The 24,367-nt window shown below is 42.8% G+C and overlaps 1 protein-coding gene across 1 annotated transcript in view; it reads left to right on the top strand.

Moving 5' to 3' along the window:
- LAPTM4B (lysosomal protein transmembrane 4 beta) overlaps window positions 1-24,367 on the top strand; it is a 70,227-nt gene that overhangs the window by 19,715 nt on the left and 26,145 nt on the right. Inside the window, exons 2-4 of the mRNA XM_045805893.2 lie at window positions 5,534-5,645; window positions 22,974-23,047; window positions 23,403-23,525. Coding sequence (XP_045661849.1) covers window positions 5,534-5,645; window positions 22,974-23,047; window positions 23,403-23,525 — 309 coding nt within the window. The remainder of the gene's footprint in view (window positions 1-5,533; window positions 5,646-22,973; window positions 23,048-23,402; window positions 23,526-24,367) is intronic.

Below are 24,367 nucleotides of genomic sequence, written 5' to 3'. Positions count from 1 at the left end.
GTAAGTGAGCGTTAGCTGAACAAGATCACAAGTGTGCCCACTCTTTCTTTTACATTTACATCAGCCGTGGTCGTTACATAATGGGCTCCTGGCAAGGTTCGCATCTGCGGTGACATTTCATTCTTTTTTTTTTTTTTTTTTTAAGATTTTATTTATTTATTCGACAGAGATAGAGACAGCCAGCGAGAGAGGGAACACAAGCAGGGGGAGTGGGAGAGGAAGAAGCAGGCTCATAGCGGAGGAGCCTGATGTGGGACTTGATCCCGCAACGCCGGGATCACGCCCTGAGCTGAAGGCAGACGCTTAACCGCTGCGCCACTCAGGTGCCCCGACATTTCATTCTTAATCAGAACTGATGATTGGGTGATTTCCATTTTCTCTCTTTCAGGAAGTACTTCTTACCCGGGGTTCTCTGGGCTTCGGCTTACTTGACCTTTCCATCTGGCTCTGTGTAGTCGCTGCCGTGGCCAGTCCTCTCTGGCTCCTTTGCACAGACCTCGGGCCCCGTGGATCACCTGTCACCCTACTGTATTCACTATGTGTGTCTCCCATGGCGCGCACATTCCCATCCCACAGTAGAGGTTTTATGACACAGGAAATACGTGGCAGCACACGTTTTTCTTATGAAAATTTCACTCTGTGATGAAAAGAGCACAGTGGTGACGGGGCTTCTGTGATGGGTAACCTCACATTAACATCTCTGTTTTATTGCCGTCCCCTCTCTCTGGACTATTTTGTGGTCTGTGGTCTGTGGCTCGTGAGGGCTGGTGGTACAGAGGAGAAGATGGCAGTGAGCAGAGCAGCTAGGGCGCAGCCAGGGGCAGGAACCAGGGCCCACCGTGGAGCGAGAACGCTGGACCTGTGGCCAGAGCTCTTCAGTCAGGAGTGATGTGACGTGCGCAGAGACTGAGCAGGAGAGAGCAGGGACACCAGGAAGGCTGGGCTTCAGGCAGTCAGAGCAAAACTGAGGGCAGGCCTGAACACCGAAGGGGCTAAAAACAAGCAGAAAACATGATTCTTGGGACTGGACATCTTGGAAGTATTTTCCAGCGCAACGTGTCTACAGTCAGCCTCACCTTTGTCTCTTTGTGATTTCCCTTATCTCTGGGAAGAACAAGGTGTATCCCATCACCCAGCCTTGACATCTCCGGGTCTTGTTGGCATCCTGTTATCTTTGCATCTGGTCTCTTCCTGTGGCTCTGTTGATGCTGCCCGCACATGGAAAGGCCTTGGTGTTCCACACTGGGGCCTGAGGTAAGGTGACTTAACCTCTGAGAGTAACCTGGAAGACCACAGTCTTTTTTTTTTTTTTAAAGATTTTATTTATTTATTTGACAGAGAGAGAGGCAGCGAGAGAGGGAACACAAGCAGGGGGAGTGGGAGAGGGAGAACCAGGCTTTCCGCTGAGCAGGGTGCCCAAGGCAGGGCTCGATCCCAGGACCCCAAGGCCATGACCTGAGCCGAAATCAAGAGTCCCATGCTTAACGGACTGGGCCACCCAGGTGCTCCCCACCCCCCCACCCCTCTCCCAGCCTGCATTTCTGCTCTCATGCCATTATGCTTACCTGTGCATGCTGTGTCCAGCCACATCAAGCTACTTCGCTATGTTCACTACAGGCCCCTATCCCAGAGGCCCTACGCAGATTTGAATGTGCTCTTTTCCACACTGCTATGGTTCCAAAACCTTGCCATCTTTGCAGCCCCTGTCCAAGTGCTCCCATCTCTACTGCACCTCCCTGGGCCCCTGATCTCAGCCTCAAGCTTCAGTAATTCCTTTCTCCGAGCTCCCATTCGCCTTTCTCTGGACTCTTGGCATGCTTACTGCTATATGTTTTGTGTTATTTGGGCACATGACGTATTTAACTTCGTATTCTGAGTCCTGGAGAATTCTTCCCCAGCGCTTAAGCACAGTGCCTGTCTGTTGCTGCAGTTAGTAAATGTATTGTGATAAGTAAACCAGGCATGGGGATAATAACAAGCTGATTAAGAGTTGACAGATGCTTTCTCCACTGAGTATTCTTAGCTCCCTTGGCAAACATTAGTTGACCATATATGCACGAGCTTTTTCTGGGCTCTCAATTCTGTTCCATTGGTCCACGTGTCTGTTTTATGCCAGTGGTCCGCTGTTTTGATTACTGTAAATTTGTAATAAAATCTGAAATCAGAAAAAAGACAAAACAAAGAGTTGACAGATGCATCAGAACCAAAAGGCCAGGAAAGCAACAGCATAGCACTGGCTTAGATCTGGTAGCCAGGTGGTGTTCCCAGCCAGCCGCGAGCTTCTGTGTGGTTCCTGTTGAGGTGGGGAGAGGTAAGTGAGCTAACTTGAGTGGCCGTCATATGCCAGTCACCCTTCTAGATGTTCTGCTTGATCTATTCATTCGAGCCCCAATCAGATCACATTCTTCCCTTTTTTTTAATTAATTAATTTATTTATTTATTTATTTATTTATTTATTTAAGATTTTATTTATTTATTCGACAGAGATAAAGACAGCCAGCGAGAGAGGGAACACAAGCAGGGGGAGTGGGAGAGGAAGAAGCAGGCTCATAGCAGAGGAGCCTGATGTGGGGCTTGATCCCCATAACGCTGGGATCACGCCCTGAGCCGAAGGCAGACGCTTAACCGCTGTGCCACCCGGGCGCCCCCACATTCTTCCCTTTCTTAATACTCTTCATTGGCTTCTCGTTATGCTTAAAATAAAAGCCAAGCTCTGTAACGATAGCCCTACGGGATCCCTAAACTTGTGTCCTGCATTTCCTTTACCGGACGCACTGCCTGCCTCCTCCCCCCTCCCCTCGTTAAAGCTTTGCCCGTGAGTCCCAGATCTATGTTTTCCCTTTGCAACCTTAAAAATGACCCGTTAGGATAACAGTGAATATGCTGTCTTTGTGGTGCCTTACATTTTCAAAAAACACATTCTCAGGTGGTTCCATCTGATCTTCTTTCAGTCCATAATCCTTGGGCTGTCTTTGCAAAGGCAAGAGTATGGAGGGAATGAAATGCCAAGAAAACTGGACGGCATGTATCAAAGTGCATGTTTGCCAAACATCACAGGCCAGTTATGGAACTAATTCATACCTTCCTTTAAGCTTCAGATGTGTTCTGAAAAGCTTTCTTCAAATAGAGTTTGGCTAACCACACTCTCTTTAAACATGCTATGAAGTTTCTCGTAACTCTGAAGAGAAACAAGAAACTAGTGGTTTTAATAACCATGGTGGAGACGCTGATTGGGGGATAGCAACAGGATGGGACTGACTTCACTGTGTACCCTTTCGTATCTTAAAAAAAATTTTAACCACATGTTTGTGGTACTTTTATTAGCTTTATATATATGTACGTTTGTACATATATATATACACATGTCTATAGTTTTACATACGTATTACGTGTGTGTATACTCTGTGAAATTGCTATTCATTCTCATTATTACAGTTTTTTTCCAAAAAGCAGTCAGACCATATGAGACAATTTGGAAAAAAGAGGAAGAAAAATAATTATTCCAAATCCTACACTACTCCTAAAACAGCTGCTTCGGATTGCCATTGAAAAGTGAATTCTGGGGGCACCTGGGTGGCACAGTCGTTAAGCGTCTGCCTTCGGCTCATGGTGTGATCCCAGTGTTCTGGGATCGAGCCCCACATCAGGCTCCTCCGCTGGGAGCCTGCTTCTTCCTCTCCCACTCCCCCTGCTTGTGTTCCATCTCTCACTGGCTGTCTCTGTCAAATAAATAAATAAAATCTTAAAAAAAGAAAAAAGAAAAAAGAAAAGTGAATTCTGGGGTGCCTCAGTGGCCCAGTTGGTTGAGCGTCTGACTCGTGATTTCGGCTCGGGTCATGATCTCAGGGTCCTGGGATCAAGCCCCATGTGGGGCTCCATGCTCAGCACAGAGTCCGCTTGTCCCTCTCCCTCTGGTCTTCCCTCTGCCCCACACCGCTCGCTCTCTTTTGCTCGCTCGCTCTCTCAAATAAACAAACAAACAAATAAATAAATAAACGTTTTAAAAAGAAAATGAATTCTGGAGTAGATGTTTTGTGGAACAAGACACCTGACACTCCCTTTGAACCTCTTCTGTAAACAGGTGTACCAAATACGAATTTTATTGTAGGATATGCCTTTAGTTACTGCTGTAAAAGAATTTCCTCTATATAATCTTCATGGTTATTCACTTTCTCCTCGCATTTTGACCAGAGTAAAACACACAAAAAGGAGAAAAAGAAAAAAACCCATTCTCATCTGGAGCTTCACCTAAGCTCTCCCCACGCTCGCCCCGCCAGCCCTGTTACGGCTGGTACACGTGCGTGGCATGCAGCAAGGACAGTTAGGAAGAACAAAGGAAATAGAAATGCACGAGAAGAACAGCCAGAATTTCTCAGTTGGTCGGATGTGGGGATAAGAGAGATGGTGAGCCCAAAGATAATCAGGTTTCAAATATCAACAGGAAGCTAAGAGGTTGGGTTTGGGAATTAAACTTGGATTCAGATCCCATTTCTGCAGATTGTTAGCTGCATCATCTATGTCATGTTCATCACCCCCAAGCCTCAGTGTTCTCGTCTATGACGTGGGGATAATTTAGTGCCGAGTTCGCTAGGTTATTGGATGGCTTAAGCAAGAGACTCCACTTACAAGTGCCTGAGTGTTTTCCACTTTTAATTATTAATGGTGATGCTATTTTTTTTTTTTTTAAGATAGAGAACGTAAAAAGAGCAGAGATGGGTGATGGTGAGGGAAGGTGATTTCTGTTTAGACGAGCTAAGTTTGAAGTACCCGAGGGATGTGTATTCTGCAGTATTGGAAGGCAGAGACGTGGGCCTGGGTTGGAAAGGGGCTCACCTGTGCTACAACGGCAAGTTTGATCCTGGCTGCCGTGGCTTTGCATTCATTCTCTGACTCTGTTCCTAGCTGGTCTCAAAGCTCAGATTGCCTGATGCTGTGAAAATGTTTGATCACCTGCCAAGGCTCGTGGTTGCTTATCAGAGTGCATCCTGCGTATCAGAGCACATCCGCTAACTGGAGAGTTGGTGTGTTTTTCCCACCTTGGGCATCAGGGCTGCTGTGTGTCTGTGCCAGCGGGTTGCTCACTGCTTTAGGGTTTCCGCCCCTAGGCGGCGGGAGGTGAAATCTGCCTGTCTTCCACGACCAGGCCACGAGCCCCTGGCTGCCTCCAAAACCTTGGGAATGTTCGCAGGCCCCCTGGGGGGGTGGCTTAGTGTGGAACAGCAGGAGCCTCTGTTGAAGTTAAATTCCATACGGTCAGGGGCACCTGGGTGGCACAGCGGTTAAGGGTCTGCCTTCGGCTCAGGGTGTGATCCCGGCGTTATGGGATCGAGCCCCACATCAGGCTCTTCCGCTATGAGCCTGCTTCTTCCTCTCCCACTCCCCCTGCTTGTGTTCCCTCTCTCGCTGGCTGTCTCTATCTCTGTCAAATAAATAAATAAAATCTTTAAAAAAAAAATTCCATATGGTCAGTTCAAGTTCCTATTATAAGGACCAAGTCGTGGGGGTACTTAGATTTTTTTCTTTCTTGTTGCAGATCATCAACGCTGTGGTGCTGCTGATTCTGTTGAGTGCCCTGGCTGACCCAGACCAGTACCACTTTTCAAGTTCTGAGCTAGGAGGCGACTTCGAGTTCATGGATGATGCCAGTAAGTACATCAGATAGCAGATATAGATCTTCTGGTGTTTTTCTTTTCTCTTTTCTTTTCTTTTCTTTTCTTTTCTTTTCTTTTCTTTTCTTTTCTCTTCTCTTCTCTTCTTTCAAGATTTTATTTATTAATTTGACGGAGAGAGACATCCAGCGAGAGAGGGAACAGAAGCAGGGGGAGTGGGAGAGGAAGAAGCAGGCTCATAGCAGAGGAGCCTGATGTGGGGCTCGATCCCATAACGCCAGGATCTCGCCCTGAGCCAAAGGCAGACGCTTAACCACTGCACCACCCAGGCGCCCCCTTCTGGTGTTTTTCAAGGGCAGGGAATCCTGCTGCCAGTTTTTCCTGTTGAATTCCAAATATTGATTCACAGGCGCATTTGAACGAATACTTCCCTTTCCATCATTGCAAATCAGATCAACAAATACTAATGTGCCGCACGTGCTCTGCCTCTGTTCTGAGTGCCGGAGGCTAAATGAGATCTCTGTTGTTTTTTTTTTTTCCACCTTACAGTAACCTTCCAATTTTTTAAATTATTGCTTTGTCATAATCTTTCTACTCTGGGCCTTTTGGCCTTTTTGAGAGGATGGGGAGTAAATGGCCGGAAGCAAGGTCAAAAGGTTCACACATATCTATCTCATTGTGTCTTCTGTGTTTCTGCATTTACCTTTCTTATAGGAGATGATCATTCTCTGTTCCAGAAACTCTGTTGCTCATTATTTGGTAGACTTGGGTCTTTTTCCAATAAGTAGAAACGTACACAGGAATGTGGATGTGGGATAGGCCAGAAGGAGCTGAGGCACCCCAGCTCTAAGATCATGGACACCTGAACATTTTATAATTACAGTCACGCTGTGTCCACACTGACTGAAAGGGGCAGTGTTGTGCATAATCCCAAACAAAAGATCATGCAAATTTAATTCTCATTGGCTTTGGAGAACTGTAAATGCATTTAAAAAAAAAATGGGGGCAAAATGAGTAAGGTGGGGAGACAGTGACTCAAGATGCAGTTTTAGGGATAGACCAGGAACATTTGGAAGACTGTGAGGCTTGTGGGTTCTATTCTCAGGGTGAGAAAATCGCTGTTCAGTGGTTATGCACGGATGTGTGTTTTGTGGTGCTCCCTTTCGTCACTGAGTGGAAGATGCATTTAGGAGACTGATCTGTGAGCACAGAAGCCCGGAGACTAGTTTGGGGGTGTTTCCCTGTGATCCAGGCTACACTGAGGATGGGGAAGAGTAGGACTGATAGACTTTGTTAGTGTGGGTGAGGAAGGAAGGGGAGGAATCAGATGATCCCTGCTTTCCAGCATGAACAAAAAGACCAATCCTCAGGGGGGCGAGAGTCTGGGGTCGGGAGATGAGAGCACACCTGGGGGAGGCAGCTCGACTTTGCTTTAAGTGACTCACCGAGATCCTTAGGAGTCTAGGCTCTGAAGCAGAAGACCTTACTTTGAATCCTGACCAAGCCATGTATTCAATGTGTGACCATGGAGCTGGTTACTTCTTCGTGTGCCTTCCATTCTCCCACTGAGAGGCAAGGGTGATCATAATATCTGCCTCATGGGGTTGTCGTGGTGATTAAATCAATTAGTACATGAAAAACGCTTAGAATGGGGTCTGGCCCATCGTAGTGCTCAGTATATTTTCCTGTTTTACTAACCATCCTTATTTAGGTATGTTCCAGCTAAACAAGCTGTCTTAAAGTGGAGAGATTAGAAAGGTGGTTGGGTATGTGACTCTGTAACCCAGAACCCAGATGTCTGGGCTGATGTAAATTTGAGGACATCAGCCTAAAAATGGTATTTATGTTAAGGACATAGTGAAGGGAAAAGGAAAGGGGTCCCAGATTGAGCCCTGTAGGAGCCCCAACAGTAGAGGTCAGAATAGGAGCCTGAGAGCACTTGATGGTGAAATAAACAGAAAACCAGGAGATGCTTTCTTTTCTTCTTCTTCTTCTTTTTTTTTTTAATTAAAGATTTGTTTATGTATTTTAGAGAGGGAGGGAGAGGAAGAGAGAGAATGAGTTGGGGGGAGGGGCAGAGGGAAAGAGACAAGCAGACTCTGTGCTGAGCATGGAGCCCAACGCGGGGCTCAATCTCCTGGCCCTGTGATCATGACCTGAGCCACAGCCAAGAGTTGGATGCCCAACCTACTGAGCCACCTAGGTGCCCCCAGGAGACACTTTCTGTCTGTCACCTTCCACCACCATAGCTTTGTAATACGTACTAAACAGTCAGGACAATATATTCTCCTGGGCTGTGGGACTTTGTCAGACAGAGATGGGACTTCTGCTATAACATCACTCCTTCTCTCGATTTTGAATAACCCTGTTACACTTATGGATTCTTCCAGAAAGGATAATGAGTTCTATTAATATTGAAGTAATATCTCTGCCTTTCTCTCCCTGAGCTAAAAGACTATGTAAGCTATAGATACAATGTTTGATTGGCATTTAAAAACAAATTATCTTTCACTGTGTTCAGTAGCGGGATTCCATTTCTAAGGTAATTGAGGTTAGAAGAAGTTGTTTTAAATGATACAGCTATAGTTCTCTCTGAATCAGATAGTAACACTATATGCCTTGTTCTAATTGCCAGAGATTAAGGTGGGTAATGAGTCTCTCTGACAGTATAGGCTTAATTTAGCTGACTTCAAAGGCTTGCTGGTACTTGAGTTTAAAATAGTAATTGTTCTCTAATGTCCTGGATATTAATTCCAGTGCATTTGAGGTTTCTCTCATATCTCCTATATTTGAAAGGAATGAATGAAGAGTGTGTAATTACGGTTAGGACTGTCTATCAGTCATTTAAATCCCATGTTATAAAAAGGTACGGAAGAGTCGATATTCCCTTGAGTGAGTCTTTTTTTAACTTCTTTTCGCTTACATTTCCTTTTCACATGCTTTGATCTCCTTTTTTAAAAAAGATTAATTTATTCATTTGAGAGAGAGAGCATGCGTGCACTCGCTCAAGAGAGAGCATGAGCAGGGGGGAGAGGCAGAGGGAGAGGGAGAAGCAGACTCTTGGCTGAGACTCCCTGGGATCATGACCTGAGCTGAAGTCAGATGCTTAACTGACTGAGCCACCCAAGTGCCACCTCCCCCTTTTTAAAGTAGGTAGCCCAATGAGGGGCTTGAACTCACAACCCTGAAATTAAGACCTGAGCTGAGATCAAGAGTCAGATGCTTAACTCACTGAGCCACCCAGGTGCCCCTGATCTCCTTTTTAAAACAAATTTGTAGGTCAAAGTTCATTGTGTTTGACAGCGTTTCTATATTTAACTCACAAATGGATAGAATTAAATAATCCTTGAAATGGGTACAATCAATTGCTTTAAATAGCAATTTGAAGTTGGTATCTTTTTGGAATGGTGGTGGCCATCTGCAGATTTTATCCAGAAGGACAGAGCAGGAATGTGTTTCACTTTTCCATATGGTATTTTCTTAAAATGATCCGGTAGAAGATGTATTATTTACATCAAAATGAGGCATAAGGGAGAATCCACTGGAACAAAGAAAGAAAAAATGAGGATTTCTCTTAAAAAAAATTCAGTCCTTTCACATTTGTATTTTCATATATATTTTATATAATGGAAAAACAGTGATAATACATCTTTAAAATTTATACGTGAATACATATTTTTATGTTACACCCTCCCCCCCAATTGAATGTACTAGAAAAGAATGAGGAACTGTCATAGATCGGAGGAAACTAAAGAGACACAGCTAAACATAGTATGAGATACTGGATTGGATTCTGGAACAGAAAAAGAACAATAAGGGGGAGACAAGTGAAATTCACACAAGTTTTGTAGTTTAATTAATAGTATTACATAAGTGTTAATTTCCTGGTTTTGATGATAAATGATTACTATTAGGGGAAGCAGGATGAAGCATATACCTGAACTTTCTACTGTTCTTGTAACTTTCCTATATGTCTAAAATGATTTCAGAATAAAAAGTTAATGAAAAAAATAGTTCAGTGTATTGACTTAGAGGACCAAAGGATAATGATTGAAAAGCATGTATGTATGGCATATTGCATTGTACACTCATAACTTACTTTGAGTAGAAGTAGACTTGGTGGCAGTTTTAATGAATTGGCAAAGAATTGTGACAGGAAGTGTCAGTGCTGTGCATGGTGCCAAACAGCAGGTCATTCAAATTAATTTCTGATTAATTTTGCAGCAGATGTGTCTTTCTGGTCAAACTTAGTTTTATTTACCAAGTAGACACACTTGGCCTAAGGAAGGAAGGGTACAGAAAAATCATCAAGAATGGGTGGTTACTATATATGGCCACCTAATTTAGGACAAAGACACCACTACATTTATGGGAGAAAGGATGATCTTTTCAGTAAATGGTTCTGGGTGAAAGTAATGAGAGAAAAACACACACTTCACAAAAAGGATATGCATGGGACGCCTGGGTGGCTCATCCGGTTAAGCGTCTGCCTTAGGCTCGGGTCATGATCCCAGGGTCCTGGGATGGAGCCCTGCATCGGGCTCCCTGCTCAGTGGGGAGCCTGCCTTTGCCTCTCTCTTTCTGTCTCTCATGAATAAATAAAAATCTTTTTAAAAAATCCGTATGACCAATAAACATACGAAAATATTCTCCACATGATTATTTGTAAAGAAAACGCAAATTACAGGCACAGTATTGAATCACTGCACCCCTCCGAAATGGCCAGCATTAACTGAACTGATGAAGCCACCTGCTGATAAAGATGTAGAACAACTGGAACTCCCAGATTGCTCCTGGGAGTGTAAACCGTACAACCACTTTGGGAAAACTAACGCTAAGTGTACATCTACCCTATGACCCTACAGTTCCGCTCCTAGATATGGACCTTACAGAAATGAATGCTTGTGTCTGTCATAAGCCATGTATAAAAATGGTCATAGTAAAAAAAAAAAAATGGTCATAGTAGCTTTATTCATAATAGCCAAAAAGATTTCCACCAGTGGTTAGAATGGACAAAAACGGAGTGATCAGAGATGGAACAGTACAAGCCAAAGGGTGATGGTGATTCACTGTGCTTTTCTGTATGTTTGAAAGTTTTGATTAAAAAATCTTTTTTTTTTTTTTTTAAGATTTTATTTATTTATTTGACAGAGAGACAGCCAGCGAGAGAGGGAACACAAGCAGGGGGAGTGGGAGAGGAAGAAGCAGGCTTATAGCAGAGGAGCCTGATGTGGGGCTCGATCCCACAACGCCGGGATCACGCCCTGAGCCGAAGGCAGACGCTCAACGACTGCGCCACTCAGGTGCCCCTGATTAAAAAAATCTTAAGAATGGGGTGCCTGGGTGGCTCAGTTGGTTGAGCATCTGACTCTTGGTTTTGGCTTAAGTCATGATCTCGGGGTTGTGGGATCGAGCCCTGAGTTGGGCTCTGCACTGGGCATGTAGCCTGCTTGGGATTCTCTTTCTCCCTCACCCTCTGTCCCTAACCCCCACCCCATGTGTGTTCTCTCTCTTAAATTAATTAATTAACTAATAAATAAATTAAAATCTAAGAAATGGGGGGGGGTGAAGAATGACTGGCTAGGGCTGTCCTTAGGGGTCTTGGCACCGAGAGAGAGCTCTCCTTGCTCTCCAGGCTGCCTGCCTGCTGTCTGTTCACATACCCCCGCACAAGCCTGGCAGGCAGTCTGCACAGCTTGTCCACTATGCGTGAAGATCCCCACAGTCTTGAGGAAGTAGACATACCTATGCGGCAGCGGGGGAAGTGGTGCCAGAGGAACCATCCCGGCCCTTCAGTTTCGTCCATCCAGCCTCCCATGCTCCCGTCTATGTAATTATTTTTTAAATCACATGGCTCAAAAAGGTTGCATATTCTACACATTCTCTACATCTTGCTTATTTTTTTTTTTTTAAAGATTTTATTTATTTATGCGACAGAGAGACAGCCAGCGAGAGAGGGAACACAGCAGGGGAGTGGGAGAGGAAGAAGCAGGCTCCCAGCAGAGGAGCCCGATGTGGGACTCGATCCCGGAACGCTGGGATCACGCCCTGAGCCGAAGGCAGACGCTTAACGACTGCGCTACCCAGGCGCCCCATCTTGCTTATTTTTTAAAAAGATAATTCAATGAATATTGTCAAGGAGTTTTTTTTTACAACGATACAGATGTAAGAAGACCACTAGGGGTAATGAAGTGACATGGATAATCAAGGCCAGCAATGAGTATCCCTAGACCCGAAGGAGGTCTCTCTCCCTCTATCAAATAAATAAAATCTTAAAAAAATATAAAATTAGATACATTAAGCCTGCGGATCCCTTTTTTTAAAAAAAGATTTATTTTAGAGAGAGTGAGCGAGCAGGGGAGGGGCAGAGGGAGAGAAAGAATCTGGAAGCAGACTCCCCACTGAGCTCGGCTCCAGTGCCTGGATGCCACAATCCTGAGATCCTGACCTGAGCAGAAACCTACCCAACGGAACCACCCAGATGCTCCGCCTACAGACTCCTTTGATTCGTTTGAGGGGCCACGTTGGCGAGGGATGGAGGAGGAATAAGCACCCAACTTCTCTGATGAATTTTGTTGCTGTTGCTGCTGTTAGCATCTTAATGTGTTTGAAGTCAGGATGTGATTTACCATTTAGCAGGGATTTAGTGTGACGATCTTGTTTTTTCTCCAGATCTTTATTTTGGAAAAACTCACACCTTTCAGAAAAGTTTCATGTACAATGAACATCCACCTTGCTTTTTTTCATTAATAATAATTTGTAGTTTTTCATTTTTTGTGGAGTTATCTCTATTAAATAGTGAATAGGTATAAAACAGTATTTTTAAAAAAATTTATTCATTTGAGAGAGAGACAGCACAAGGAGGGGGGAGAGACAGGGAGAGGGAGCAGCAGACTCCCTGCTGAGCAGGGAGCCAGATATGGGGCTCAATCCCAGCGCCCTGGGATCATGACCTGAGTCGAAGGCAGATGTTTAACTGACTGAGCCACCCAGGCATCCCTGTATAAAACAGTATTTACAGAATACCAAATAATGGTGCAAGTAGTTGTGTACCCACCACTTACTTTAAGAAGTTGAATTTTACCATATTTTCCAAAGAATCCTGTGTCCCTTCCTGATTGCATATTGTTTCCTCTGATCTCAGAGAGAGCCATTTGCTGAACTCTCGACGATTCCTCTGCTTTTCTTTATAGATGTACACATACATTTGTATCACTAATTGATCTGTTGTTTAATTTTCATGCTGAACTTTATAGACTAGATTCACATAGTACACCTCCTTCCGAGACTTGCTTTTTCAGTGTTATTGCGTTGAGAAAGTTATTCAGACACTTGTTAAAGATGGTAAGGAAAACTTTACTCAAGCGGGATTTTGCAGTAAGGAAAACTTTACTCAAGCGGGATTTTGCAGAAAGAGGTCAAGCTCAATTCCCTCTCCAACAAGGATGAGTGAAGTGGTTTAGCCATGGAGCAGGTGGGGGGGTGTCAGTGGATAGAAAATTACTGAGAGCAAACATCAAGGCTGGAGAGATTCTTGCTTGACAACTCAACAGGATTCTTGCTGAAGGCAAACCAGCGTGGCAAGTTACAGAGGCTGGGGGATGAGAATTAGATCAAGTATCAAAATGATGAGATTGAAAGGAGTTGGAGGGGGCGGTTTCAGTGTGCTGACTCGGCAGGATTATTGCCAAAACTAGACTAGATGGGCCATGGGCAGGGCCCAAGGTGTTTGCTTGGAGGAAAGTTGTCCTTATGTGTCTCCGTGCATCTGGGGAGACCTTTCTCCTTCCAGCACCCAGCTGCAAGACAGTCTGGAAAATTCAGATTTTAGTTCTCTGGTCTATGCAGAATAGGCAGACGCACTGGAAGGTGGGAATGAATGCTCAGTGCCAATTCCCCAGTGCAAACATGCTGTAATACGTGGTCAGCCTGATGTGGTCCTCCTTTTTCAGAAACCTTCTAACTAGTCTTGCTTATTCGTTTTTTCTTTTATGCTTTAACATCAACTTGTCCAGTTCTCAGGAAGTCCTGTTGCATATTTGTTAATTACAGGTGTTAAACTTACTTATTAACCTAGGGGGAAATAATACCTTACATGTGGTATTTTGTCTAGTTAAACTTCTTTTTTTTTTTTAATGGTGTTATTGAGGTATTATTTATATACCATAAACTTACCCATTTTAAATGTACTATTCAATGAGTTTTAGTGAATTTATAGAGATACAAACATTTTAACATTTTAAAAATACCTGATTACAGGGGCACCTGGGTGGCTCAGTTGGTTAAGCGTCTCACTCTTGATTTAGGCTCAGGTCATGATCTCAGGGTTGTGAGATTGAGCTCTGTGTCTGGCTCCACACTGGATGTGGAGCCTGCTTAAGATTCTGTCTCTCTCTGTCCTGCCCCTGCCCCCGCCCCTGCTCACATGCTCTCTAAAAACTTAAGTAAATAAAATAAAATATCTGATTACAACTTAAAACTTTCCATTTAATACAGATCTTCCGTGTCCATCAGTAATGTTTCCAAAATTTTTCATATGTATATAGATAGTACGTGTTTTTATTTTTTTACTAGTTTTTAAATTTTATTTTATTTTATTATTTTTTTTTTTTAAAGATTTTATTTATTTATTCGACAGAGATAGAGACAGCCAGCGAGAGAGGGAACACAAGCAGGGGGAGTGGGAGAGGAAGAAGCAGGCTCATAGCAGAAGAGCCTGATGTGAGGCTCGATCCCAGATCGCCGGGATCACGCCCTGAGCCAAAGGCAGACGCTTAACCGCTGTGCCACCCAGGCGCCCCTAGTTTTTTAATTTTAATTCCAATATTTAACATACAGTGTAATTATATTAGTTTCAGGGGTTCAATATAGTGTTTCAGCACCTCCATACAACACCCAGTGCTCATTACAAGTGTCCTCCTTAATCCCCATGACCTATTTAACCCATTCCCTCACCCTCTTGCCCTCTGGTAACCATCAGTTTGTTCTCTATAGTCTGTTTCTTGGCTTGTCTCTCCTTTTTTTTTTCTCCTTTGCTCATTTGTTTTGTTTCTTAACTTCCACATATGAGTGAAATCAATATGGTATTTGTCTTTCTGGGGCCGAGTTATTTCGCTTAACATTATACTTTCTGGCTCCATCCATGTTGTTGCAAATGGCAAGATCTCATTCTTTTTCATTGAACAATATTCCATTGTATATACATACCACACCTTTATCCATTCATCAGTCGATGGACACTTGGGCTGCTTCCATAATTTGGCTGTTGGAGGTAATGCTGCAATAAACACAGTGTGCATATATCCCTTTGAATTAGTTTTTGTACTTTTGGGGTAAATACCCAGTAGTGCCATTACCGGATCATGGGGTAGTTCTATTTTTAACTTTTTGAAGACCCTCCATACTGTTTTCCACAGTGGCTGCACCAGTTTGCCTTCCCACCAACAGTGCAGGAGGGCTCCTTTTTCTCCACATCCTTACCAACACTTGTTGGTTCTTACGTTGTTGTTTTTAGCCATTCTGACAGGTGTGAGGTGATACCTCATTATGGTTTTGATTTGCATTTCCCTGATGATGAGTGATGTTGAGCACCTTTTTATGGGTGTGTGTTGGCCATCTGGATGTCTTTGGAGAAATGTCTGTTCATGTCTGCTCCCCATTTTTTAATTGGATTATTTGTTTTTTGGATGTTTAGTTTGGTAAGTTCCTTACATATTTTGGATACTAATTCTTTATCGCATATGCGATTTGCAAATATCTTCTCCCATTCCATACGTTGCCTTTTAGTTTTGTTGTTGTTTTCCTTCACTGTGCAGAAACTTTTTATTTTGATGTAGTCCCAGTAGTTTATTTTTTCTGTTTCCCTTGCCTCAGGAGATGTATCTAGAAAAATGTTGCTACAGCCGATGACAGAGAAATTACTGCCTGTGTTCTCTTCAAGGATTTTTATGGTTTCAGGTGTCAGGCTTAGCTCCTGCTCCATTTTGAGTTTATTTTTGGTTTGGTGTGGGACTGTGGTTCGGTTTCATTCTTCTACATGTTGCTGTCCAGTTTTCCCAGCACCATTTGTTGAAGAGATTGTCTTCTTCCCATTGGATATTCTCCTGCTTTGTTGAAGATTAATTGAGCATATAATTGTGAGTTCATTTCTGGGTTTTCTGTACTGTTCTACTGATCTATGTGTCTATGGTTGTGCCAGTATCATACTATTTTGATTACTACAGCAATGTAGTATAACTTGAAGTCTGAAATTGTGATGCCTCCAGCTTTTTCTTTTTCTTTTTCAAGATTGCTTTGGCCATTTGGGGTCTTTTGTGATTCCATACAAATTTTAGGATTGTTTTTTCTAGGTCTATGAAAAATGCTGTTTGTAGTTTGATAGGCATTGCATTAAATCTATAGATTGTTCATGTTTTTCATTAAATTTGTTTAAAAGAGTAAAATGGGGCACCTGGGTGGCTCAGTTGGTTGGGCGACTGCCTTCGGCCCAGGTCATGATGCCGAAGTCCTGGGATCAAGTCCCATGTCCGGGTCCCTGCTCAGCGAGGAGTCTGCTTCTCCCTCTGACCCTCACCCCTCTCATGCTCGCTCTCTCTCCCTCTCTCTCTGAAATAAATAATAAAAAAAAAATCTTGAACCAAAAAAAAAAAATTTAAAAAAATAAAAAAATAAATTTCTTGTATTTCATTCTCCTTGTGGTCTAGACACATATCTTGGTTCTCAGTGAACATAATCACACCAAAAAAAGTAAATGCTGTTTATTGGTTTTTCTTTTTCTTTCTTTTTTTTTTTTAAGATTTTATTTTTAAGTAAACTCTACACCCAATGTGGGGCTCGATCTCACAACCCCAAGATCAAGAGTCACGTGCTCCACCAACTGAGCCAACCAGGCATCCCGGTTGTTCTGTTTTCATATAGAGACTTAGTTATGTCAGTATACATCTCAGTGTAAGCATATACCTGGCATGAGCTGATCTCTTTATCTTAGAGAGTAGAGGTTTAAGAGAGATTCTCTGAACTTGACAGTTGAAGTAAATTATTGAATTAACTAATCCTTCCTAACCTTTTACAGCTTATTTTAAATCTTAGGGCCTGACAACATGGGTAAACCTTACAAACGTTATGCCCAGTGAGAGAAACCAGACACAAAGGCCACATACTATATGATTCCACTATATGAAATGTACAGAATGGGCAGATCTATAGAGATAGAAAGTGGATGGATGAGTGGCTGCCAGGGGCTGGAGGAAGGGGGAGTGACTGCTAAGGGTGTGGGGGATCTTTTCAGGAGAGTGAAAATATTCTGGAATTAGTGGTGATGGGCTGTGTAACTTTGTGATTTTACCAAAAACTCACTGAATTGTACACGGTTTTAGAGTAAATATTATGGCACATGAATTATATCTCAATAAAAAAGAACGTACGAGGAAGAAAACAGCCCAGCCCAAATAACCACATCCTCCAGTAAATTCTTTTTTTTTTTTTTTAAAGATTTTATTTATTTATTTGACAGAGATAGAGACAGCCAGCGAGAGAGGGAACACAAGCAGGGGGAGTGGGAGAGGAAGAAGCAGGCTCATAGCGGAAGAGCCTGACGTGGGGCTCGATCCCATAATGCCCTGAGCCGAAGGCAGACGCCCAACCGCTGTGCCACCCAGGCGCCCCCTCCAGTAAATTCTTTATTCCCCTTTCCCCTTTATTCCCCTTTATTCCCCTTTATCCCCCTCTGACCTCCCTTAGCTCTTCATTAGTTATCTCCTCTTGACGTCCTCCCTCCCTTCCCAGTAGACACTCTGGATCAGAAAGAGGTTATGTCCTGATGAGGTCCTCACAGTGTTTATTCCGTATTACACACCTGTTGAGTGTTCAGGAAATACATTTTGAATAAACACCTATCGAGTATTCAGGAAGTAAATTTTGAGTTTAAGAATAAAATTGTAAATTAGCCAAATTACCAAAAAACTCTTCTGTCTGAATCTACTTCAGTAAAAGGTTGTAAACAATTGCCGCACACATACAAAAAGTATATTAGAACGTTCCTTCCATTTGAATGGAATAAAACTAGTGCCTTATTGCTTATTCCTCCCCAGGCTTTCAACCTCAGAATGTGGGACCCCATAGTAGGAACTTGAACCTGTGTTTTCTTTTTGCCCTTGTTGGGGGTTTAGAGCTTTGTATTTTGCTTTCAGTAGCTCATAGTGTGGCTGCAAGTCCATCTGAAAACAGTTCTCCTTCAGACTTAACGGTGAGAATATGCCCCACATAGTGTTTGTTTTCATAAACTGCAGTGCCAGGAATGTGGCCAAAAATGAGAGAAACTTGAGACCTAACAATGACTCATGACTAAGGAAGTAAGATGGGAAGATGAATCAAGTAGTTATCTAGCTAGCTGCAAGTTTTGTGGAAAGGAACCAAATCCAAGAAATATAAGGGAAAGTGGAATTAGAAATAAGAATATTTAAACAAAGGCATTTCATGACATCAAGGCCAAGAGACGACAATGCAAGAAATGATTTGAAAAATTGTATGAAAACACACATATACACACTTGGCCTACATAACACCTTTTCATATCAAAGGCCAACATAATAATGTTGGAAGAGAAATAAATTGGGAAAACGATTTACAACATTTACGATAGACAAAAAAGTAATATTCTTAATATATTAAGGAACTATCGCAAATTGTGTTAGGCAGAACACTTTCAGTTATAAGAGATAGAAACCAACTCAGATGGGAAAAAGTGGGGGGACATGAGCAGAAGAAAGAAATGAGAGATTTGGGTGATTAATCAAGAAAAAATATTCAGTCTCACCAATAATTGACAATACAGTAGTTTAGAAAGAAAAAGGCATTTCAGAGAACTTTATATGCCCATTCTGTTTCAATGATTAATTGAGTAAGTATCAGAAAACATAGTCTAATTAGCCTTTTGTGGCCTGTGGTGTAGCTTTTCTTAGGATCCTTTTCAAATTAGAACTGCATCATTAAAGCAGGAATTTAATTAGGGAACAGTGTGAGGACAGTGTGCTCTGACTGGATTGCTACTGGGAGCTACTGTGCCAAGAATAAGTAAAGGATATCCCTGTTGCTGAACAGTACTATTACTGATGTAGAAATCTATACACTGTTAATAGAATCATTTCCTCATTTACCTGTGACATAATTAAAAGGAATGAGTTTTAGAGGCTCCCGGGTAGCTTAGTCAGTTAAGCGTCCGACTCTTGATCTCAGCTCAGGTCTTGATCTCAGGGTTGTGAGTTCAAGCCCCATGTTGGACTCCACACGGCTGTGGAATCTACTTAAAAAATAAATAAAAATAAATAAAAGGAATTAATTTTAGTCCCTCAGAGTAATTTATGTCCACCATGGTGCACTACACATTATTTCTGGGGAGTTGACATGTGCGCCTGTTTGCTGGGAGAGAATGCGTATGAGCCTGCTTTATCTTACCTGCTCTGTGTTTTTATTCAGTTTACACTTTGATTCTACCTAAGCTATTTCACATGCTTATCGTATGTTCAGTCTGGTCAGTGTGGTTGGTATAATCGTTTTTTATGAACAGAATTTTCAAAATTTCCTCATCTCAGATTAACATTTTTTTAAGGTAAGTCGTATGTCATTAGGTAATAGGGTATTTTATGACTTTTATTTGTGCCTTTTAAATTTCTCTTCTTTGGTGGGATTCCTGGATGGCTCAGTCAGTTAAGCATCTGCCTTTGGCTCCCTGGGATCGAGCCCCTGCTTCCCCCTCTCCTGAAGCTCCCCCTGCTTGTGTGCTCTCTCTCAGTCTCTGTTGAATAAATAAATATCTTTAAAAAAAATACATTTCTCTTCTTTGAGAAAGATGTACATTTAAACATTGTTTATGATTACATGAGATTTAGTCCTGGAGTTTCTTTTTACTTCAGAGTAGGATATGCAGGTTATATTAATTTTTGTAGGTTATGTTACTATTTAAAATTTTTGAGTACAGCTTTGAGTTTGTCTGTCTGCCTATCTGTCTCTTAAAATCTGTGAATAAAGAATATCCTATAAATGGGCTGGCTTCCATTAAATTTTTTTCTCATTATAAAATGTGCTTGTACAGAATTTGGACACCATCTCAGTAGACAAGAAAGTACTAAACTTTTGCCTGAGTGCAGGTTTCAGAGATTACTATAAATTCGGATAGGTTTTGCACATAGTAAGTCCATACTGATGTCCAGCTCCTTCTAGGGGGCTGTGTAGTTTTCCCCGCACTTTGACCTGCGTCACTGCCTGTGATCTACCTCCTTCCCAGCTGGGTAGCATGCTGGCTAACAGTATTGACTCGGGGGTTAGACAGCTTGGGAAGAATATCCCATCCACCACTTAACTAGCTGGGCAGCCTCCGGCAAGTTACTTGCCTTCTTTGGGTCATCTTTTTCTTATCTAAAATGGGGATAATAATAGTACTTAATCTCTTAGGGTTGTTATAAGGATTAAATGAAATAACACAGTGCCCAGTTCGCTGAGGAAAGAAAGCACGCGGATACATGGGGAAAATAAGAGCAGACGGTGGACATCCCACTGTGGTCATAGCTTTCTGTGGGAACGGAGAACCCGGTAACCCTCATTGCTTCATATGCAAATGAAAGCACTAGACTGCATCCGTGTGTATTTGCATATGTGCCTCTGTACAGAGAGGCTTTCCCTTTGCGTGTAAGGAGTTAGACCAGTCTCTCGGCCTTTGTTTTGCATGGAAAATGCATTCAAGTTTATTCCCTCCGCTGATCCTGCAAGAATGCTATGAGGCACACATGAACTTTTCTTGTAGGTATCTCTTCCCTCACAAGAGGTAAAAGGTAAGTTAATGTAGCATTAAAATTATCAATGACAAACTATGTATGTATCCTAAAAGAAATCATGATCCTTTTTTTAAAGATTTTATTTATTTACTTAGAGCAAGCAAGAGAGAGAACACGAGAAGGGTAGGGGGCAGAGGGAGAGGGAGAAGCAGCTGATGAGCTGTGGGGCTGGATCCCAGGACCGTGGGATCATGACCTGAACCAAAGGCAGACGCTTAACCGACTGAGCCACCCAGGCACCCCAGAAATCATGAGCTTTTAAGTACTGACTAGTACTAATCACCCTCCAAGTGTTTTATTTTTCTTTTTTGAGAATCAGATTTTCATTCCTTTAATAAAAGTCACCAGCATCATTATGAATTCATTGCACTAAATCTGTAGATTAATCTCAGGAATCATGTTTTTTTCTTAAGATGCAAATGGTCTTTGTCGATATATCTGCATTTTACATAGACCTCCTGCTTAAAATGTCCTCTCATCTCTAAAGCTAAGGATACAGAGAGGATGGTTCTAGAAGTGGAAGGTTTTCCTTTGGAGAAATACTTGTAGGAAGTGACAGGCAGGTTGGGTCACGGGTCAGTATTCAAAACTGAAGTAGAAGCTGCAGACTCCTAGCGGAAAGAGCCGGAGATCTGAAATCCCCAGAGCTCGATTAGTCACAGTTCAGCCTTTTGATGCAAATACTATCTCAGCAAGTTACATAACCTCCGAGCCTAGTTCTGCAGTCCGCTCAGTGGGAGCAAGGCCTGTCTCAGAGTTAGAACTGGTGAATGAGGTGTCTGTGAAGTGCCTTGGACGCTGCCCGCACCGTACAGATCCTTGACTGCATGGTTTTGTGCTCTCTCAGCTAGTGAGCACCCCGCACTAGAACCCCAGTCCTATGTGCTCCCCTGCATCTCTAAAGGAACAGTAACATGACCTCTTGAGTAAATGTTCATTTCATCCCTCCTGTGATACAGGCATTGTTCTAGATCAGCACTGTTCAGTAGAAATAGAGTGCAAGCACATACGTAATTTAACATTGCTTAGCAGCTGCATTTAAAGAAGGTAGACACAGGTGAAATTAATAATTTATCTTCGTTAGCTCAGTATATCCAAAATATTTTATATTTACAAAAATTATCAATGAGATATTTTACATTTGTTGTGGACTGGGTCCTTGCTTTCTGGAGTATGTTTTAATCTTACAGCACATCTCGGTTCAGATTGAGCCCATTGCCGGTGCTCAGTGCCTCCCTGTGGCTAGTGGCTACTGTGGTGGGCGTCTGTCCCCTTCTGTATGTTGGGTTGAAGGAGGAAACAAGATACAGAGAGTTCTTTCCTCAGAAAGCTGCCTCTAGCATGGGGAGACAGACAGTACACAACAGATGTAAGTAAGATAGTAGTGATACGTGCCGTACAGAAAATACGACGCTGACGTGGGAGGAACTGGACGGGCCGCCTTACCTAGAACGCAGGGAAGAGCCGTTGGAGATGTTGGTGCCTGAGCTGAGGCCTCAGTGATGAAAAAGGCAGAGCTAGGGGCGCCTGGGTGGCTCAATCCCTTGAGCTTGAGCGTTTGCCTTGGCTCCGGTCATGATCTCGGGGTCCTGGGATCGAGCCCCCTGTCGGGCTCCCTCTCTGCCCCCTTTTCCCGCCACCCCACTTGTGCATGCACTCTCTCTCCCCCTCAAATAGAATCTTTAAAAAACCTAAAAGGCAGAGGTGGTACTCCTGTGAAAACGTGAGTGACTCCAGTCGGGGAACTGCAAATGCAAGGCCCCATGATGGAATGTTCTCGTACTTCGGGCACCGAGTGGTGTGGCTGGATTGTAGGAAGCGAGAAAGTATGAGATGAGATTGGAGAGGTAGCATGCTCTAGAAAAAACACAGACATAAAGGCTATGATAAGAAATTGACGTTTGATTTAAAATGAGATGGAAAGGCAGTGGAGGGTTTTATTTTTATTTATTTATTTTTAAAATGTTTTATTTATTTATTTATTTGAGAGAGAGTTTGCGAGAACAAGTGGGAGGAGGGGCAGAGGGAGAAGCCGACTGTCGGAGCAGGGAGCCTGATGTGGGACTTGATCCTAGGATCCTGGGATCATGACCTGGGGCCAGAGGCAAACGCTTGACCAAACTGAGCCACCCTGGCGCCCCCAGTGGAGGGTTTTAATAGCACAAGACACACACGAGTTTATAAAATACAAGTTAGACACTCATGTTTCAAAAATAACTAATTTATTGTGTATCTAATTCAGAAGGCCAGAAGACCAAACTTTTTAAATACCTGTAACCAATATCTCTTTCTCATTTTCAAAATAAACTTATGTGCAAGTCAGACTGTTATCTATAGACACTTACATGGTTTCGGGAGAACTTTTTGACATTTTATATCCATTAACTGTTTTCTCAAATTCCAGAAGAGCTCTGGGTGTTTTACTTAAGTTCTCACCTATAATTGGTTTGTAAGCAAAATGCTTTGAGGAGAGACAAAAGTTGAAAACAGTGGATCTACTACTGATTTTCTTCCTTCTTTCCTCACCGTTTGGCAGACATGTGCATTGCGATTGCAATTTCTCTTCTCATGATCCTGATATGTGCCATGGCCACTTACGGAGCGTACAAGGTAAGCAGCTTTGAAATAGGGGCTGGACCTTCTCCTTGGACCCTTATACTTGTAACCCAGGCAGCTACTTGTGAGAGGGAAGTGATGATTCTCAGTTCCTATAAGAGCCTTTGGAACTTTAAATCTCATATTAATAGTGTGGAAAACTAGTACTGTAGTCTCAGAAAAGCTCACGGAGGCTTGTTGGTTGACCACCTCTGGGTGGTTTACCAGTTGTCATCATGACCTGGCTTATCGAACGTCTTGTCCTCTGGTTCCCTTCAGACGAAGGAAGTATTTGTCTGAGTTGGGAAAAAAATAACATTTTGTGATACTGAACACAACACATTAACGTCATCATCTCTCTCCTATTTAGCAACGCGCTGCCTGGATCATCCCGTTCTTCTGTTACCAGATCTTTGATTTCGCCCTCAACACCTTGGTTGCTGTCACTGTGCTTGTTTATCCAAACTCCATTCAGGAATACATACGACAGCTGGTATGTGGCCATCCCCAGTCATTGACACACACACACACACGCACACACGCACACACGCACACGCACGAATTTGTGGGTTTTTCTAGTTGCATCTGAGTCAGTGATCAGAGTGTCATCTTAAAGGTAAGATTTTTGGTTTCTTAGAATGCTTTTTGGAACAGCGTAACCTCCTGAGGTTGATACACGGGGAGCTGCGATGACTGCATTAGACGCACCTCCGTAAATTATAAGCTAGTTACTGTTTCTTATTTTTGTTAAATGTCGTCTGCTCAATCATCAGGATCATTTCTTGCCTCTGCTTCTGTACAGAAAAAGTGGATCTGTACTATACCCTGGTTCCCAAATTTCCTTGACCATAGAACCCCTTTTTTCCTCAAGCATCTTTTTGAGACTCGTTTTCTGTTAAATGTTCTTTGTGACAACTGGATATTCAGAAGCTGGGGGAGGGTGTAATACTTGCACGCCTTTACATTTTTCACCTTTGTTTTTAAAATTGTGAGTGTGCCTTAGAGTTTAATTCTTCAAAATCTTAGAATGTTTCGAAGGGAGAGAATGTTCACTCTTTGGAGGTTTGCATTGTTTGTGAGCTTGGGGGAAGGAGCAGGGTTTTTCTGGGACAGGAGATGGAAGGCTGGGGATTTGATGTGACAGCAAAGGGCAAGAAGTTCAGTGGAAAAGAGGGAGATGGAGGGGTGGAGGGAGGGAGGAAAGGAAAGGAGGCAGCAGGAGTTTGTGAACTTATGGCTGTCATGCCCAGCACTCAGCAGACCTAGAAAAGCAGACTGAAAATTCAGCCTCTTGTGTTTTGCTTCTTAGAAGTGTTCAGTTGTCACTCTTTTTTT

Source organism: Ursus americanus, chromosome 9 (assembly GCF_024610735.1).
Source record: "Ursus americanus isolate L20-20 chromosome 9, mUrsAme1.1.p, whole genome shotgun sequence".
NCBI lineage: Eukaryota > Metazoa > Chordata > Mammalia > Carnivora > Ursidae > Ursus > Ursus americanus.
Note: the sequence above shows the minus strand (reverse complement) of the source record. Positions and strands in the feature narration are given on the sequence as shown.